The 19454-nt window shown below is 40.4% G+C and overlaps 3 protein-coding genes across 4 annotated transcripts; 2 read left to right on the forward strand and 1 right to left on the reverse strand.

Annotated features, from left to right (window-relative positions):
- Positions 1-13: 13 nt before the first annotated feature.
- LOC143569478 (U-box domain-containing protein 44-like) lies at positions 14-6407 on the reverse strand. Of its 2 annotated transcripts, none has more exons than XM_077055373.1 (4): positions 6070-6407; positions 3050-3641; positions 2658-2967; positions 14-1853 (listed from the first exon to the last, which is right to left on the reverse strand). In XM_077055373.1, the coding sequence occupies exons 2-4, from the start codon at positions 3602-3604 to the stop codon at positions 286-288; spliced, it is 2433 nt and encodes an 810-aa protein (XP_076911488.1). In that variant the 5' UTR covers positions 3605-3641; positions 6070-6407; the 3' UTR covers positions 14-285. The 2 variants fall into 2 exon arrangements, with proteins under 2 accessions (XP_076911488.1, XP_076911487.1); XM_077055372.1 differs by having other exon boundaries at positions 3050-3647.
- Positions 6408-11597: 5190 nt separating this feature from the next.
- On the forward strand, positions 11598-14248 carry LOC143569473 (uncharacterized). Its single transcript, XM_077055365.1, has one exon. It carries the CDS (start codon positions 12081-12083, stop codon positions 14067-14069), a length of 1989 nt encoding a protein of 662 aa, XP_076911480.1. The 5' UTR covers positions 11598-12080; the 3' UTR covers positions 14070-14248.
- Positions 14249-14949: 701 nt separating this feature from the next.
- Positions 14950-15489, forward strand: LOC143569482 (uncharacterized). Its single transcript, XM_077055375.1, has one exon. It carries the CDS (start codon positions 14950-14952, stop codon positions 15487-15489), a length of 540 nt encoding a protein of 179 aa, XP_076911490.1.
- The last annotated feature ends 3965 nt before the right edge of the window (positions 15490-19454 follow it).

Raw genomic sequence — 19454 nt, forward strand, 5'->3', positions numbered from 1 at the left:
TAGCATAAACCAACAATTATTTGTTTTTTTCACCTGTAAATATATAATTTAATCATTCAAACAAGAAACATCCTTATAATAAATAACAAAAGCTGCACAATTTTCACTCAACCATGTCCTCAATACAATCAACAAACCAAAACAAAATCAATTATACACATCTAATAAAGAACTTCATATATGTTTTCTATATACACTATATCTACCAGTGTAAAGAATCCACCGAAACCGGCTCTTTCTTCACACCGATAGACAAGTGTATAACGAAAACAACACAAACATAAATCACGCGTTCGGAAAGATCCCCGAGAAGTTTGGAATCTTATCCACGTGTTTCAACGCGCGCTCTGCCGTCTGACGCGTATGATAATCACCATGCTGGAAAGCGTCCACGAGTGCGGTACTAACGTTCGGATCCCCTGACACCTCGTACGCGATATCTTCCGTCCTTAAAAGGCGTTCCACCACCCAAACCGCCCGCCGCCCGAGATTCTCGGTTCGTTTTTCGAGTAAGACATCAAGAATCGGTTTAATACCTTCTGCCTCGATTAAAACCGCCACCCCTTCTTCAACATTAACACCATCGTCTAATAATGTCGATAACGCCGCTAACGAGGCTTCAACCACCGCCGCGTTCGTGTGATCTAACAAACCCACGAGCCGCCGTAAAGCGGGCCCGTCTAGTAAACAAAACGTATCGCGGCGTGAACATGCGCCGCGGTGGACTCGACACAACCCCGTCATTACGGGTTGTTTGCTAAAACACGGGAAAATCGACATGCAAACGCTCGGTGGCGGGATCTCGGGCAGTCGGGTCAGGTTTTTAGATTCTGAAGATAGATTCTCCAACGCAAAAGCCGACACCATTTGCACGTTATCGAGCGAGTGTGCGAGAAGCTCGGTAAATAACCCCGAGAGGTCATTATCCCGACACAAGGAAACCGCTTTCGGCTCGTTTTGTAACACGAACGTGATCCGCGAAAGCACCCGAACGAGCCCTTCGAGATACGGAGTTACAAACCGGCTCCGTCTTGGTTCACCTTGTCGGATCATTCGGATTCGCGAAATCACGATTTCAAACGCGCCTTCGTCGAGCATTTGACGAGTCAGGCCCGTATCGCGTTCAGGCAGATCCGCAAGAAGCCCGACCGCTGCCGCTTGTTCTTCGGTACTCACAATATTTTCAGCTATTACTTTTATTAACCCGTCGAGTTGACCCGCTGACCCGCGTAACGAACTCGCCAACTCTTGACCCATGTTCGGCGAAAGGCGTTGTAAAAGTTTAATCGAGGCCAGTCGGAGATCTTGCTGTGGTGCTTCAATAAACTGAACCAAACTGTTAATTGCACCCGAGCTTTTAATAGCCGACACGACACTTATTAGCGTGACCGGAGAGCTCGTGAGCCCGACAAGAACTTGCAAAAGTTTGCACTCGATTGCGGGTCCTGTGTTGCTGATCAAATAAAGTAGGTTATGAATAATATCTTCTGACACGAGGGTTTGGTGGTTGGGGCCCACAGGGATCGAGTCGAAGTCGCAATCGGAGGCGACAATGTTTGCGAGTATTGTGGCAGAGATTTCTTTGAGGCGCATCGGGAGTTGGTTGGGGCCCGCGAAGAGGTCTTTGACTAGAGGTGTAAGGATGCCTTCTTCGACTAAGATTTTGGCACTCGGGTCGCATGATGAGACTTGGTTTAGAGCTTTTAAAGCGGCTTCTCGGGACTGCATGTTACCGCTTTTCATGAGGTTGATTAGTGATGAACCGACGGTTCGAGCCACAAAAACTTTAACATCGTTGCTTAGAGCTAGCTCGCCGAGGTATGAAGCCATGGATAGTTTGACTTCTGGAGAACCTGAAAAATAAACGAACCAGTTGTTGAACGTGAACGTGAACGTGAACGTGAACGTGAACGTGAAAATGCACAAATCTTTTTGTTTATTTAATTTTCTATGAAAGAAAATGAACATGTCCTGCTTGTTTGTTTCCATTTGTGGACGCTCAGTTACGTTTGTTTACGTGTTTATGTTCATTTACATATCTGTTTAAATTTATTTATTAGTTATCAGTAACACAAATTGGTACATTATGCAAAAGGGGTGTAAACAAGCCAAGCTACTTAAGGCTGGCTCGCTAAAAGCTTGAACGAGCCGAGCTTAAACAAGCTAGAGCCTGAGCTCAAGCGTAAATATAAGTTGTGTCTAACAATGAGCCCGAAACCTGAGCTCAAACTTGCACGCGAGCCTAATATGTATATGATATTAATTTAATATATGTTTTTTTAATTCAAATATAATAATTAAGATATGTATAAAAAACAATTATAAATGTATGCTAATATATTAGTAAATAATAAACGAGCCGACCTCGAGCTTGAAAAACCACTCAAGGGCCGAGCTCAAACTTCAGGTTCATAATGAACAAACAAGAACACATTCATTTTCTTTGTATTTTTTTTTGTTTTTTAAGTTCATTTATATCCGTTAAGAATATTAACAAACAAAGAATAACATAAAAATCTGTTCATTTAATGGCCGTGTTTGTTCGTTTTCCAATAAAGTTAAAACAAACGAACATGAACAAGCCTTGCTTGTGTCCATCAGTTCATTCACAGGCCTACACCACCGTCTATTAATGATTTAAGAGTTCATGTAAGTACCTTCAAGAATAAGTGTCAAAAGAGGTTGCAATCTACCATTTTCCGCCATTTGCCTCACATTATTCTCATTCTTCTCCAAATTCTCCAAAGTTTGATCCGCCTTCTCAACCGTCAAAAGATTTTCAGACTTACTACTTGTCATTCCAACTAATATCAAAATCGCACCATTGACCGACCCGATCTTTTCACTTAAAGTTTCCAACTTTGAGAGCTCATATAGCAAGTAGACCGCTTCTTCTCTCTCCTTTGACTGTTCATGTGATAAAAACTTGACTATCGTCCGCACATTATCCCCCTCCGCCATTATTTCCTACAAACCAATAAATCATTTAACAACCTTGTAAATCAAACAATAACAAAACATTGTAATTAAACATTTACATAATACACACCTTGCTATCATCATCGTCTTCAACGACGACTCGAAGCGTCTCCAACGTTCTACACCTGACTCTTCTACTGCTGCTTTTTAACATATCGACAATCATTGGAATCAACTCGTTGTTCCTAATAATATGTTTACTTGTAGGAGTCTTTTGGCAAATATACTGAATAAATCTCAAAGCCCGCAACGTATCGGTTTCAGGGCAACCGAGGTTCAATGATTTGCGGGCCATGTCGAGCTGAACAACTTCGTTTCTAGCATTCCATTCTTCGATTGTGTTTCTTAAAGCGATGCTTGGATTCATATCGGTTGTTTTTAGTTCTTTCATTGTTATAGGGCAAACAAGCTTTCGGTTGTTTTCTTTGCACTCGTTGAACCATTTTTGAATGGCTTCGCGTTCAAATGTTTGCCCGTTTTCGATTGATACGGGGTCTCTCATTATTTGCTTTGAAAGTGGGCATATGAATGCGTCGTATATGGGTTCTATGTGTTGTCTCTCGAATTGGAAACTGTCGTCGGATTGACTACCGAGTTCGTGACTTCCGTCCCAGCTCCCCGCCATTAGAATGTGTGTACCGGTGAAAGATTAACTATATCTTCTATACCTATAAAAGAATAAAAATGAAGTAAAGTTTAAAACATCATAAAGTTTAGATCTTTGTAACTACCTAAAAGGCGGCTATATTAGTTCATGGTCATTTTACATAACTTCACACCTTCGTGCTTAGAGAAGGAGAACACTCGTTTCTTGAACAAAAAGTTACGAAGTCAATTAAAAACGACAACCTCAAAACTTCCTAATTAGTAAACAACTTTTTTCCATGAATAGAAAGCTGTGAAGTCAATTAAAGACGACAAATTCCGATAAGACTTCACATCTTCCTAATCAAGAAACACTTTTTTTTCCTTGTACAAGAAGATGTGAAGTCATATAAAGACGACAACTATCAATGTGACTTCACAACTTCCTATTCATGAAACCCTTGTGAAGTCATTAAAATACGACAATTGTCATTATGACTTCACAGCTTCCGGATCAAGGAACTTTTGTTCCTTGAACAGGAAGCTGTCAGGTCATTTAAACACAACAACCGTCAATATGACTTCACATTTTCATTTCTTGGAACACTTGTAAAGTCACTTAAAGACCTGAAAAAAGTTAATACGACTTCACAACTTCTTGTTCACGTAATCTTCTTCCTTGAACAAGAAGCTGTGAAGTCATTTAAACACGACAACCGTCATCAAAATAACCATTGTCAAGCAAAGATGTTGCATTTCATCATGATCCTAATCAAGAAACAGTTCTTTTACCTTGTATAAGAAGATATGAAGTCATATGAAGACGACAATTGTCAATGTGACTTCACAACTTCCTATTCACGAAACATGTGTGAAGTCATAGTGACAGTCGTGGTCTTTAAATGACCTAACGACTTCCTGATTAGGGAACTTCTGTCCCTCAAACAAGAAGTTGTTAGGTCATTAAAAGACGACGACTATCACTATGACTTCACATTTGCATTTCATGGAACACTTGTAAAGTCACTTAAAGACCCGAAAAACGTAAATACGACTTCACAGCTACATGTTCACGTAGTCTTCTTCCTTGAACAAGAAGCTGTGAAGTCATTTAAACACGACAACAAACAAAGATGTTGCATTTTATCATGTTCCAACCACTTCGGAAACGAGGATCGAAAGATAAAGGGTAGTAAATAAAGGGTATTTTAGAAATAAATTAATAAATCAAACCTTAATAAAGCAACAATTAAATCAAAATCTTGCAAAAAGTTCATATTAATAATAATAATTTCAAAGATCGCATTCATTTAATGACACTTAACACATAACAAAACAATCATTTCGGCATTCAATTAAACTAATCAATTCAAACCCCCTGAAGAGGTAGGTCCCAGCAAAGGTGGTTAGGACCCGCAAGACTTCCTTAAAAGGAGACGTCTGCGCAGTTGAACACGCAAGACTCCTTAAACGGACGTCTGCGCAGTTGAACCCGCAGACTTCACCATAGGGACGTCTGCGCCGCGACCTACCAAACCCGCAGGACCCACCACGCTCAGAGTTGTGACGACCTCACATGCGGTACGCAAGCTGGTCCCGCAGGAAATGCCTCCCTATGGTTTCCAAGTATCCGCCTGTTCCCGCAGGTGCGGATACCCGCCATTAGGGACTGGCCACCCGCGCAGCATGGCTACACGCATAAGGCTCAAACTCATAATAATTCAGTAGTCACCTGAAGAAGGAATGAGCAAAGCCGGGAACATTCCCGCATAAAGCCGGGAGGGGGAAAACTCCCGCCTAAATGAGCCAGTCCGTATAGTAATGGAGGATCTTTTGTGTGATACCTGACGAGGTATGGACAAAAGATCTGACCAACGATACGACAGCTCACTGACAGCAGCATGGCAGACAACACGCCACAGCACTGTGACCAATAGCCGCCGCCTGCTCACCAACTCCTGCCATACCACGTGCCTAGCCTGTAGTTGGTGGAAAAGGAAAAGTGAACAGCACGCCTGGTCACTGTCAGCCGCTGCCTATCCACCAATTACCAGCAGAGCACGTGTGTAGGCCACAGTTGGCAGAGTAGTAGGCCGGCTAAACCTCCTTGGAAACCCACCTTCGGCTATAAAAAGACATCAAATGGTATTATCATTTCATCATCTAATATCTTGTATAATTTACCTGATAACTGTTCTAGTATTCTTAATATACTTTTATATTCAAAGAGTAATATAGACTGATTCTCACGCCGGAGGGTGGTCACAAGGAGGAACCCCCCTTCTTAGTGACGAGCTCACGGTGTCTGTTTTGCAGGTTATCGGAAGAACCATCTTGCCGGAATTAACCCCTCGTGGGAAACGTCTATCTAACCCTCAGGTTACCCGTAATCTGTCGGGGTTCGACTGGTGTTTCTTATCAAACACAAATCAAATCACAATCAAACACAATTATTATTATCAAACACAATTACAACAATCAAGAACCAAAACCCATGAAAATTACCTTGAATCCAGCTACTCAATCGCAATATCAATTGAAATTAGGTACAGCTACATGCTGCAAGCAAAGCAACAGTGGGTTCCAATAATTGATGGGTAAAAAAGACAAAAAGGAAGATATTTATTTGAAAATTAAGGTTTTGCTGCAGAGGATTTGAGCGTAGAAATGAGAAGGAAGGTGCAACAAGTGATGAAATCGAAAACCCAAAAGTCAAAATTGAAAATTTGTGATAAAATTATTATAGAGTTTTATTATTATTATTAGAGAGAAAGAAAGATGGGTTTTGTTTTGAAGTCAATCACGGTAGTCGTCGTATTAGACCGTGGAAGAAACAGAGGTGGGTGTAGTGACACGACGATTTGATTGTGTATTTTGTGTTCATGTTTGACTCCATACACTATAGTCAAATATATACATACATACATTAATACATACATCAAATGTTTTCATTTCTACGTATTTTCTTCTTGGATATACGCTTTATATTTATACCCATTCAATTTTTCATCATGGATAATTATTGCCATTGAATAGTCGGTAATTAACTTATCAGTTTTATAAAATTAAATTTTATTTGTTTTATTTTTATTGACTAGTTATAACTCGGTGTGACCATATATAGTTTTATTTATGTTTTTCCTGTTATACTTGTATTGTTATTGATTAGAAAAGTAAAAATTAAAATGTGTCTTTACTTACTTGCTAATGGCTTATAGTTATGGTTATTAAAAACTAACTTGTCTTAATTTAGAATAAAATATAAAATCTTTACTTTTTAAGTGTATATTTGTATTTAACAAAATCTGGATTTAAAATGGGAAAAAAACTGTATTAACATAATAAACGAGATTTAATTTAGTTTTTTCAAGTGTTTCGTCGGTTCATAATAGACCAACATAGATAAATAAGATTTACGGGTATTTAATCCGATTGATTATATAGATGGTTTTGGAACAATCGTGGTGACTCTATTAAGGTGACATAGTTCCTGATTTGATAGCTTATAAAAACGATGCATAACTAATTAGGTTGTTATATACTAATCAACTTAAAATTCATAGCTTATGTGTACTAAAGAAGCTCCTGTGAAAATTTACACAATTCATTTTCCGAACCTTTAAGAAAACTAATTAAATTGCTGTTTATTTATAAAGGAAATTATGAACTATTATTATTTTTATATGATATTAAATGAATATTACTTTTATTTGACACCTTGTAAATAACACGCTAAGACATCTTAGGCGTAGCAGGATTCCTAGTTGTCGGTATGATGATCATGTTGAATATTCTGCCTCATTCAATTTGCCGTCATTTACATTGTTTTTTTTTTATTTATTTTCTACTTTGCGTTTAGAATGCCATTTGTCGTTTGTCATTTGTCAATGTTGTTAATTTCCTTTTCAATTTTGTATTAAAGAATAATATTGTTTTTAAATTTTTTATTTGTTTAATTTTGTCTTTTCTGTTATATATTAAAAAATTAAAAACAAATCTTACTTTTAAATGATATAAATAAAAGAGAAAGTTAAAAAAAAAAAATAATGTGCTAAACGTAGGAGTGCAAATAAGCCGAGCTACTCGAGCTACTCGATGTCTTACAAAACCGCTTTCTCTACTTCATCTTCAGGCAACCACTACCGTCGCGTTTGTAGTTTCCGTTTCCGTGGTGGAGTGTCGGCACGACGCCGCTGTCTTTTTTGTATAAACCTTAAATTGGGTGTGGTGGTCGAATTCCATTTGGGAACCTAGGCTGTTTTGACGTAGTGGTACCCATGGTCATCGTTGCCGGGTTTCGATTCCCGATTTAGAACCCTGCGTGGCGGTGCGGTGGTCTGTTGATGGCGGCTGCCTATTGTGTTCTATTTTATGTGTTGGTTGAGACCCTGCCAGAATCATTTGGAATCGTTGACCGACGATGATTGTGTCGTGGCTGACAATTATCTATTTTGTGTGCCACTTGACTACCCTGGTGGCCAAGTACGCTGTTGCCAGATTCATTTGCTACTGTTTATCGGATTGTAATTGTGCCTTTGAGTTGCTTTCGTTGATAACGGCAGTAACGATCGTGTATATTAGCCTATGGTGATAATCGTCTATTGGTGCCGGGTTTAGACTGCCTTTGATCTGTTTTTATGGGAACATGATTTTGCACCATGTAATTTCGACAACATGTTACCAACAAAGATATCGTGTGGTGTTTCAATTGAGTGCTTATGCTTTTTTGGGCTTAGACTATTGCCTAGTTAGTGTAAGTTTCATATTCTGTGTATATGCTCTTTCATAAACTGAAAGGTATTTACTGCAACAAGAATTTGTTGCCTCTGATTAACTGTTTTATCACAAGAACTTTGATTTATAACATATTGCAGCGGTAGCAAAAGGAACAAAAGCAGCACTTTAGTAGCAACATGTATAAATGGAAATTACTTTCATTTGTCGGCTACCATTTCCCGGTTCCAATTATGAGCCCTTGACGGCGATAGCGATAGCCCTGGGGTGGCTTCGCCAATTTTAGTCTACCGTTAATGGCTTGAATTGACCAATCGTTAACTGCTTGATCGAATTGACCGCCCCTGCAACGCAGGGTCAAAATACTTGTTATTAATTAATAAGTATAATGTTATGAAAAAATAAATACAAATTTCTAAATAATATATATTTGTTTATACATAAAATTATAATATAAAAAAATATATAAAATATTTATAATTATTAAAAAAATAATTGATAAATGGTAAACGAGCCGAGCTCGAGCTTCAAAATCCATTCACGAGCCGAGCTCGAGCTTTGAAAATAGAGCTCGAAACGAGCCGAGCTCGAGCCTAGTCGAGCTCGGGCTCGGCTCGGCTCGTTTGCACCCCTAGCTAAACGTGATAATCAAGTAGAGTAATTATATATACAAGTAGATTAATTAACGTGCTAAACGTGAGAATCAAATGAAGTAAATATATATGCACAAATATATAATTTATTTTTATAATTATCTTTAATATTGAAAAATTAAAAACCACATATAATTAATTTTATATTTAAAGTACAAGAAAATATTCAATAATTAAACGATATTGTATTTAATATTCAGTTTTTTAATATTCAATATAATTATTAAAACAACATATATATTTATGAGTATATAAAATATACAAAATGAATTAAAATATTCGAGCCGAACCGAATTGAGCGGACCTTTGCTCGTTGCTTGGCTCGTTTACAAACCGAACCAAGCGAAGCGGCTCGTTACAATCGAGTGAAAAAACGAGCGAGCATTTTCCGAACGAACGACGAATGAGTTCGAGCGACGAGCGGTTTGGACAGTCCTACATCAATACATCAACTACCAAAATGGGCTCCAGATAAACAGATGTAATACCCAGCCCACCTAACGACCATATAGCCATATAGGTGTCTTCTTGGCCCAATAGAAAGTACAAGCAAAACAACTCTTATAAGGGATTCCTCTATGCGGCCCTGGAGCCCAACTTCTACCATACCTTCTGGGCTTAGCAATAGTCCCGTAGTAAATGCAACATTTGGTCAAAAATTTGTGCTCTCATAATATGTACCTATTAACCACCCTCCTAAGACCACATTTATAATGTAATCTAGCTCACCAAGATTTCATCATCACATGTTTCCTCAAAAAACGCTGAGGTCACTAACCCCAGCTGATTGTTTAAAATTTTGTTGTAGAAGTTGCTAAACTTCGATACCTTTCTACGCATCTCTGTCACCTTTCCCGTTATCATGTCTATGGTAAGGTGCTATGCTTTGCCCAAAACACTAATTCCAACATTTAAACTACCACCAAATAAACAAAAGTTATTTATTGATTTTGGCTTATTGCCACAAAATAAGCGAAGAGGGTTTTGTTGAACGAAACTAAACGACCTATACCATTTTTAGCGTGTTTGATATTAGTTTGCTATTTTTAGTTGGATTCCGATGCTATTTATAAACATATATGCCTACATATGTCCAGTCCTTAAACTGTTCATCACACACAAGCTCTGAAAAGTCTTAGTGTGATCCTATCAAAAGTCTTATTGTGGTATTACCGATGCATTAGCGATGGGTAGACCGTCGGTAAATACTCCTTAAATAAACAATGAATTACCATCTGTAAATCCCCTAGTCAATCTTTTCGTCGGTAATCTATCAATAATTACTGACGGATTACCATCCTTAACGTTTAATTACACTGATAAATTAATTTGTGGATTTCATTTCCTATAACTACTGATTTAGAAAATAAACAAACCAGAAGTCAGAACCTACAAGTATTTCTATATTTTGTTACTACGTACGTACTTGCATCTAACATCTAAGATAAGCATATTACTATTAATGTATTCTAACAAACAATTACAGATATTAAACACAGCCATCGATACGCCAATCTTTGATATGATTAATTAAAGGCTATAATCATTTAATGTTAGTCAAACTACCAGGTTTACCTGCCCAAATGACACTGATAAATTAATTTGTTGATTCCGTTTCCTATAGCTTCAGATTTAGAAAGTAATTAACAAACCAGAAGTCAGCATAAGTCTTTATATATATAATCCTAATTTACTACCTACTTTGCATCCAAGATAAGCATCTTACTATTAGAGTATTCTAACAAACTAGTGCATATATTAATGATATGCCGATAACTTTTTTTATTCTATATGTGTTGATGGAAAGTTAATTATAAATCTTCAAACACAGAGATGAACACGAACATAACAGTGAAACCTACTTGGGATTGCTACTTAGACGATAAAGATGCCATAGGCCCATAGTGATTAATTCCATTATGATACCATGGATATGATGGATGATAAAGATTAATGGTGTCTTTGATCTAAGCAATTGTCGGGGGACCTGTCATGTCATATTGGTAAACTTAATTCAAACGACCCGTAAGGCCATATAAATGGATTGTTTCCAGCATTCTTCCATTTGCCCGAGTGATTAATCGTTTATGATAAAAATTGATTATGTTTGGCCAGGTTAAACACTCATCAAGTTTAACATTGAAACTATAGCAGAGAGTTACAACCATTTCTGACAACTCGAGACCCCCTGACAGTCATACGAAAGTCCCAACATAAATCACTAAACATAAAGCCAAAATGAGTACCGGAATAAGCCCTTCAAGGCATGCAATTTTTTATACTTTAACACGGTATAACTTATTTGGAAAAAATAACTCTATAGATCTATAGATGTGAGTACTTAGTCTACACATGTAATCCATGGGTCATAATATAGTGTTAGGGTATCCGTAGTGGGCGACAAAATGGACAAATTGGGGGCGATTTTTTTGGTGAACACAAACCCCTCATTTGCTGACTATACACCACATGACACAAAACGCCCCATTTTTGTAGCCCCTCCGCTACACATAGCGTTAGTGTTAAAAGGATACATACAAAAAGAAAATTAAATAAATAAAAGCATCATAGAAGTAATGTATATTAGCTCTGAAAAATATTGTTGAGAAGGTTCCAAGAGGGACCATGTTAAAAGTCCTCTTTTAAAGATTTATGGATAGCATGGAATTAGTTTATAAAAAAATGATGATGTTGATAGATTGCAGATCTAGGCATTTAAGAACTAATAAAGGCAGACCAGCCAACCTCTTGGAGTCTTGGTCATGGTGTAAGTTTACATCTAACTTCTGATTGACACAGGACCAATTTCACTAGAGCATATTTAAGTGTTAGATACCAGAAATTACCAACAATGGTACTAAGCAGTAAGTTAATCACTATTCATAATCAACTCAAGTCATTTGCTTATCGTTTGTGATATAGTTGTAGTTAATTTTAAGATCTTATCTGTTTTTTTTTCCAGTTTTGAGCAGTTTAATCCTTGTTAACCAATCCCGGAGACTGGTCGAGGTTTTTCCAGATCATTTGAGGAAAGAATATAACAAATGGTTGCTAAGAATACTGGTACTAGTCAGCCTTGCGGTGCAAATCTCACTAATCTACAGTGGCAACCGGAGGAAGTATATCGCCATGAGAAGGATCAGAGGTTTTATATGGTGTGCATATTTGTTAGCCGACTGGGTAGCCACCGTTGCCCTTGGGCTTCTTGTCGACTGCCAAGGGAACCTTGGCAGCTCGGGTAGCAGCAACAAAGAGTATGGAGATCTAACGCTGATGGCTTTCTGGGCACCGTTTCTATTGCTTCACCTTGGTGGACCGGACACCATCACTGCTTACGCGTTAGCTGATAACGAGTTATGGTTAAGGCACTTGCTTGGGCTTTGTGTCCAAACATTTGCAGCATGCTACATTACTCTTCTGGCATGGGAAGGCGGCCTTATTTCCTGGCTCACCATCCCCATGCTTCTGTGTGGCATGATCAAGTATGGTGAGAGAACATGGGTTCTCATGACCGCCAACCGGGACCAGTTTCGGGATTCGGCTCTTACAGATACGGATCCAGGCCCTAACTATGCCAATTTCATGGAAGAATTCTCTTTAAAAGAGGCAGAGGGGTACGATGTTTCCGCTGCTCAAGTGGAAGAGCAATGGTCACCCGAATATGTTCTTGAAAACACAAGTGCTTCGCGTTTCACTCATCCTGATGCAAGAACAGTTCTGGAGAGCGCAGGTCACTTCTTTGAAACTCTAAACTTCAAGAGGCTCTTTGTAGATCTCATTCTTGGCTTCCAGCCGCGAGATGAGAGCCAAGCTTTCTTTGAGAAACATGACTACAACACCGCCTTTGAGGTGATTGAAGTTGAACTTGGATTTGCGTATGATGTCTTCTACACAAAAGCACCCATTATATATACTCGCTTTGGTTTATTTTTCCGTCTCATGACTTTCTGCATCACACTTACTGTGTTGGTGGCGTTCTCCGCACTAATAGGTGTGGACTATCATAAACGTCAACACGTTGATGTTGTGATTACTTACATATTGCTGATAGGTGCTATGTTGCTTGAAGTATATGCAGTCAAATCTTTGCTTTTATCTGATTGGGCTAATCTATGGTCCATCCATAATTCTTCCAGGATTGGTGGCCGCCTAATCCGGTCACTCCAGTCCGTTCAGAAAGGCAAAAGATGGTCGAACTCTATGTATCAGTACAGCTTGTTAGATTTTTGCCTCAACCTGAAATCCTCAACCTTTCAAAGAGTTTTGAGGCTCGTCTCGTTACCTAATAGGGTTAAGAACTTATGGGAAAAATTGGAGGGTCATCGCCAGTTGGAACATGTCCCGGTAACGCATGATCTGAAGCGTTTTATTTTTGATAACCTCAAGGAAAGATCAAAGAACACAGAATTGGATCGTAAGGTCTTGTTCACCAGTCGTGGAGCTCTTTCCCTAACAAAGAGCGAAAAATATGGTGTTTTTAAATGGGCAGTACTTGATGTGGAATTCGACCATAGCATCCTCATTTGGCATATTGCCACTGATCTCTGCTACAACTTATATGAAACTGAAAGATGCAGGCGTCCAGATTTACATGTTAACGAAAACGAATGGTATAATTACATGATATTCAGCAAGAATCTAGCAGACTACATGTTATACATCTTGGTCATGTGTCCTTTCATGTTACCCATGGGGATCGGAATAATTAGGTTCAGAGACACTTGTGCAGAAGCCACAGTATTTTTTAAAGAGAGAAGCGACACTAGTAAAGATGACGCCTATGAAATGTTGAGAAAAGTTAGCACCAAAGTATTCCCACAAAGAGTGAAGGGAGATAGGAGCAAGTCAGTACTGTTTGAGGCCTGCAAACTTGCCGCTTCATTGAACGAGATGGGTAGGGTGAAAGGTCGTGCAAAGATGTGGAAGATGGTGGGTGATTTGTGGGTGGAGATTCTTGGTTATGCAGCTAGTCAATGCAGAGGGTTTGACCATGCTCACCAGCTTGAGAAGGGTGGAGAGCTTCTTACTCATGTTTGGCTCTTGATGGCACATCTTGGCATCACTGAACACTTTCAGATAAACGATGGTCATGGGAGAGTTAAGTTGGCAGTTATTTAGCAAATATAATAGATATAACTTGTAGCAACATATGCTTCTTGAGTTCTTGTTATAATCATATCACTTTACATTTTCTTTTTGAATATTATTGTTGCCTTCCCAACGTACAATTAAGTTACGTTTTATCCGTCAACTTTATGTGTAATTGTAATAAAACACATTGGCTGAATTGTGTAATGATGTAATCACTCTTTAATAGATATTTGTATGTGAGTGCATATGTGTTTGGTGGACATTCGTAGCAAAATGTCCAAGATTACTGCATATATAACATACGATTGTCGACCGATGACTTTCGGTAATTGTTCATCATGACCTCATACGTCCTGCACTACAACTAATAGCAATATGTGATCATTATCGGTTTTCTATATTTGATATATATCATGTTATGTATAGATAGGATTTGTTTGAAGATCAATCCCAAAATATATGGGATTTGGCTTTGTATATATGTACCGATATTATAAGGTGAATGAATCAAGGATTAATCTCCTATATGGTATCATTGAAGCCATAACCAGCCGGCCTACTTTCTTCCGTATCTCCGGCGGCCCGATCCTCTCCTCCACCACCGTTCATCCTCCTCCCCTCTCCTAATGAAATCCAAACTTCACCTAGCAGTAACAGTTTCCAACATCAAGCTCCTTGTACCTATCACCCTTGACAACGAAATCGGCCAGTACGTGTCCTGGTCAACTCTCTTCAAAATCCACTGTCGTGCCTATCAGGTATACGACCACCTTCAACCTCATATCATCACACACCAGCAACCTCGCCATCCGAGGCTGCCAAACAAACAACGCCACCACCACCCGCTGATGATCTTTGGGATCGTCTCGACGCCATAGTCCTCCAATGGATCTATGGCACCATCTCGATGGACCTTCTAAACACTATCCTCAAACCCACCACCACCGCTTACGAAGCGTGGACGACCCTCGAAACACTATTCAAAGATAACAAATCCTCCCGCCATATCTACCTCACCCAAAAACTCAACAACACCCGACTCGATAACTTTGATAACATGGCCGCCTATTGTCAGGAAATCAAAGTCCTGGCCGATCAGCTAGCCAACGTCGATGCCCCTCTCACCGACAAAAAGATGGTTCAACAACTAATTGCTGGCCTAAACGAACAATACGAAGGCATCGCAATGCTCATCTCCAACCTCACACTCCTCCCATCCTTTCATGAGGCTCGTTCGAAACTGATGTGGGAGTTTGATCGTAAAGCCAACATATCCCTACAGGCATCTCAAACCGCAGGTACGGCTCTCCACGCCGCCACCTACAAATCGGATACCACCTCCACCCGACAGGAACAACGCACCACTGACACAGCCTCTGACCGTGGCCGTGGACGTGGCAGATCCCGCAGTCGTGTCCGTGGCAGGAACGGGGGTCGGTCACATTAAAGTCGTGGCCAAGCTTACTTCAGTCCCTAGAACACATCGGTACCGGGTCAATGGATTTTCCAACCTGCATGGGGTCAATCGACTCAATCCACCCCTTGGAATAACCAACCCCCCTGCCCCTACCCGACTACCACCCGACCCAACAACAACCAGTCACCCGGCATTCTTGGACCAAGGCCGACTACAGCCTATGCAGCTGGGTATGCACCGACAGACATCGAACAAGCACTCTACACCATGTCGCTTAACCCTCCGGATACTCCTTGGGCCATGGACAGCGGTGCTACTTCACACATGACAAATCAACCAGGTAACTTCTCGTCTTATTTTAATAATTGCAATAATCGTAATATAATCGTTGGAAACGGGTCGACCATACCCGTTGTTGGACAAGGCAATCAGACCCTACCACCCCCATTCCCACCCCTTAAATTAACAAATGTCCTATACGCACCCAATTTAATTCATAATATGTTATCTGTACGACGCCTAAATACTGATAATTGGGTTTCGATTAAATTTGATCCTTTTGGTTTCTCTGTGAAGGACCTTAAGACGCGGACCCATATCCTCAGATGCAACAGTACCGGTGATCTCTACCTCCTCAAGCCACAGATGCTCTCAAAAGTCAAGGCTCACTCGGCAAATGTGGCGATCACTCAAAAACTGTGGCATCAACGTCTTGGGCACCCTGGCACACAACCCTTGCAAACCCTCAAGAAGTCTTCTTTTATTTCGTTTCCTAAATTTAATAAAAACATTTGTGAACCATGTATTTTGGGGAAAAGTGTTAAACTCCCATTTATTGATTCTTGCAATCGTACTTCTGCACCTTTTGATATTGTTCACAGTGACCTTTGGACCTCACCGGTTTTGAGTTCCAGGGGTCACCGATATTAGATTTTGTTTATTGATGACTTTTCCGATTTCGTATGGATTTTCCCACTTGCTAGAAAATCCCAAGTCTATAATATCTTTTGTCACTTTTATAATTTAATTCACACCCAATTTGAAAAACGAATAAAACAATTACAATGTGACAACGGTAAGGAATATGTCAACAGTTCCTTTAACCACTTTTTCACCCAACAAGGCATGATTTTCCGCTTATCATGTCCCTATACCTTCTCCCAAAACGGGAAAGCGGAACGCAAAATCCGCACAATTAATAACATGGTTCGAACCTTCTAGCTCAAGCCAACCTTCCAAATACATACCGGCACTATGCCCTCGAAACCGCCACGTACTTATTGAACATACTCCCAAACAAACCCGCAAAACTCAGTAACCCAACCACAATTCTCTACAACCGCTCTCCCTCATACGACCATCTCCGTGTGTTCGGGTGTTTGTGCTATCCTCTCAAACCCCCAACCACCATTCACAAACTCCAACACCCCTCCAACGCATGTGTTTTCCTCGGCTACCCACCAAACCATAGGGGATACCGCTGCCTAGATCTAACCACTCGTCAAATGATCACCTCAAGACATGTGATATTTGACGAGCAAACCTTCCCGTATACCACTACTCTGCCCCCACTGAACGACCCATATCGTTTTCTAGCAGACCCACCTCATCCGAGCATGTGGAACCACATTCACTCCTCGGTCCCACCTTCTCACACACCCTCCACCACTCACGATAATACTTCACCCCCACCTCAACATCAACCCATTGCCACTCCACCTCAAACACTCAACCCTGCCTCCGCTCCCCCTCACACCCTCGTACAGCCGGACCCTTCATCACCACCGGCAACTTACTCTCCAGCCCCTACCTCCCCCGAAATCCTCACCTACTCAAGACGGAATAAACAACATCCCGTCGACACAACCACCTCTCAGCCTCCTGCTCCAGCCCAACCAACCCCGCCCCCTCACACTACGACTCGTACCATGCGCACCCGCGCAATGGACGGGATCTCCAAACCAAAACCAACGTTCAACCTGCACACCACTACCATCGAACCCTTACCAAAATCGACCAAAGACGCCTTGTCCACACCTGAATGGCAAAACGCTATGAACAACGAGTACGATGCTCTTATTACAAATAAGACGTGGGAGTTAGTCCCACGCCAACCTCACATGAATGTCATTCGTAGTATGTGGCTGTTTAGACACAAATTTAGATCTGACGGATCTTTAGAGCGCTACAAAGCACGGTTGGTTTGTGACGGTCGGGGACAACAGGTTGGCATTGATTGTGGAGAAACATTCAGTCCGGTTGTTAAACCGGCCACGATTCGGACCGTTCTCTCGTTAGCTTTGTCACAGTCATGGGCAGTCCATCAACTTGATGTGACAAACGCATTTTTACACGGTAATTTAAACGAGACGGTCTACATGTATCAACCCATGGGTTTTAGAGATAAAACGCAGCCGGACCACGTATGTCTACTTAAGAAGTCACTGTACGGCCTCAAACAGGCACCTCGGGCTTGGTACCAACGATTCACGGATTACGTTTTATCTTTGGGATTTACTCAAAGTCGAAGTGATAACTCCCTGTTCATCTACCATAACGGATCGGACACAGCTTATTTACTACTATATGTCGATGACATTTTACTGACGACCTCTTCTGACAAGCTTCATCAGACCCTCATGAATAGTCTTGGGTCTGAATTCGCTATGAAAGACTTGGGTCCGGTAAGCTATTTTTTGGGTATCTCGGTAAAAAGAAAGGAAAATACTATGTTCTTATCACAGGAAAACTACACCATAGATATCATAAATCGAGCTCGCTTGACATCGTGTAAACCGGTTTCCACACCCGTTGACACGAAAGGCAAACTCAGTGCTTCTGGTCCGTAATTTGAAAACCCTTCTTTGTTTCGAAGTCTAGCAGGGGCGCTTCAATACCTCACATTCACGCGGCCAGATATTTCTTATGCAGTTCAACAAATTTGTATGCATATGCATTCTCCTCGCATTCAACACTGGGATAGCCTTAAACGGATCCTCCGGTATCTTCGGGGGACATCCGATCTCGGCCTCACACTCGGCCCAATCACGTCCCACACGCTCCAAGCTTATACCGACGCTGACTGTGCTGGTTGTCCTGACACACGGCGTTCCACTTCCGGGTATTGCGTTTACTTTGGGAACAATTTAATCTCCTGGTCATCGAAACGTCAGACCACGATTTCCCGTTCAAGTGCTGAAGCAGAATATCGCGGTACTGCTAACGTGGTCGCTGATATTTGCTGGATCCGCAATCTTCTTCTGGAGCTTCACTGCCCCCTTACTCGAGCATCTCTAGTCTACTGCGATAATATTAGCTCGATCTATCTTTCGGGAAATCCAATTCAACATCAGCGGACGAAGCACATAGAGCTTGACATTCACTTCGTCCGTGAACATGTTCAGCGTGGTCTGGTTCGGGTTCTTCACGTCCCTTCTCGATATCAAGTAGCTGATATTTTCACTAAAGGGCTGCCAAGAGCACTATTTGAAGATTTTCGGAACAGTCTGAGCCTTCGAGAACCTCCGGCTACGACTGCGGGGGTCTAATAGCAATATGTGATCATTATCGGTTTTCTATATTTGATATATATCATGTTATGTATAGATAGGATTTGTTTGAAGATCAATCCCAGAATATATGGGATTTGGCTTTTATATATGTACCAATATTATAAGGTGAATGAATCAAGGATTAATCTTCTATAATAACATACGTAACATTCAATCGGCATTCTGTTGTTTCCTTTCATCGCTTTCCTAAGACCCTTTGCCTACTTCCTTGATAACTTGTGGCCTCCTCTCTTCAATTCTTGATCTTCCTCAATATAAAATTCTGCAATCTCATTCTGGCCTTTTACATGCGAACAGCAGTTAACAGGAGGATCAGTCCTGTGTCCCTTGATTGTAATGCCGAGATCGATCTTTCTTAAGTCTTCCATAACTTTCTTCTTGAACGAGTTCTTTGATTTTTCTTGCTTCTTGATCAAATTCTTT

Source organism: Bidens hawaiensis, unplaced genomic scaffold (assembly GCF_021521415.1).
Source record: "Bidens hawaiensis isolate Kalapana, Puna unplaced genomic scaffold, B.hawaiensis_p1.1 tig00024489_1, whole genome shotgun sequence".
NCBI lineage: Eukaryota > Viridiplantae > Streptophyta > Magnoliopsida > Asterales > Asteraceae > Bidens > Bidens hawaiensis.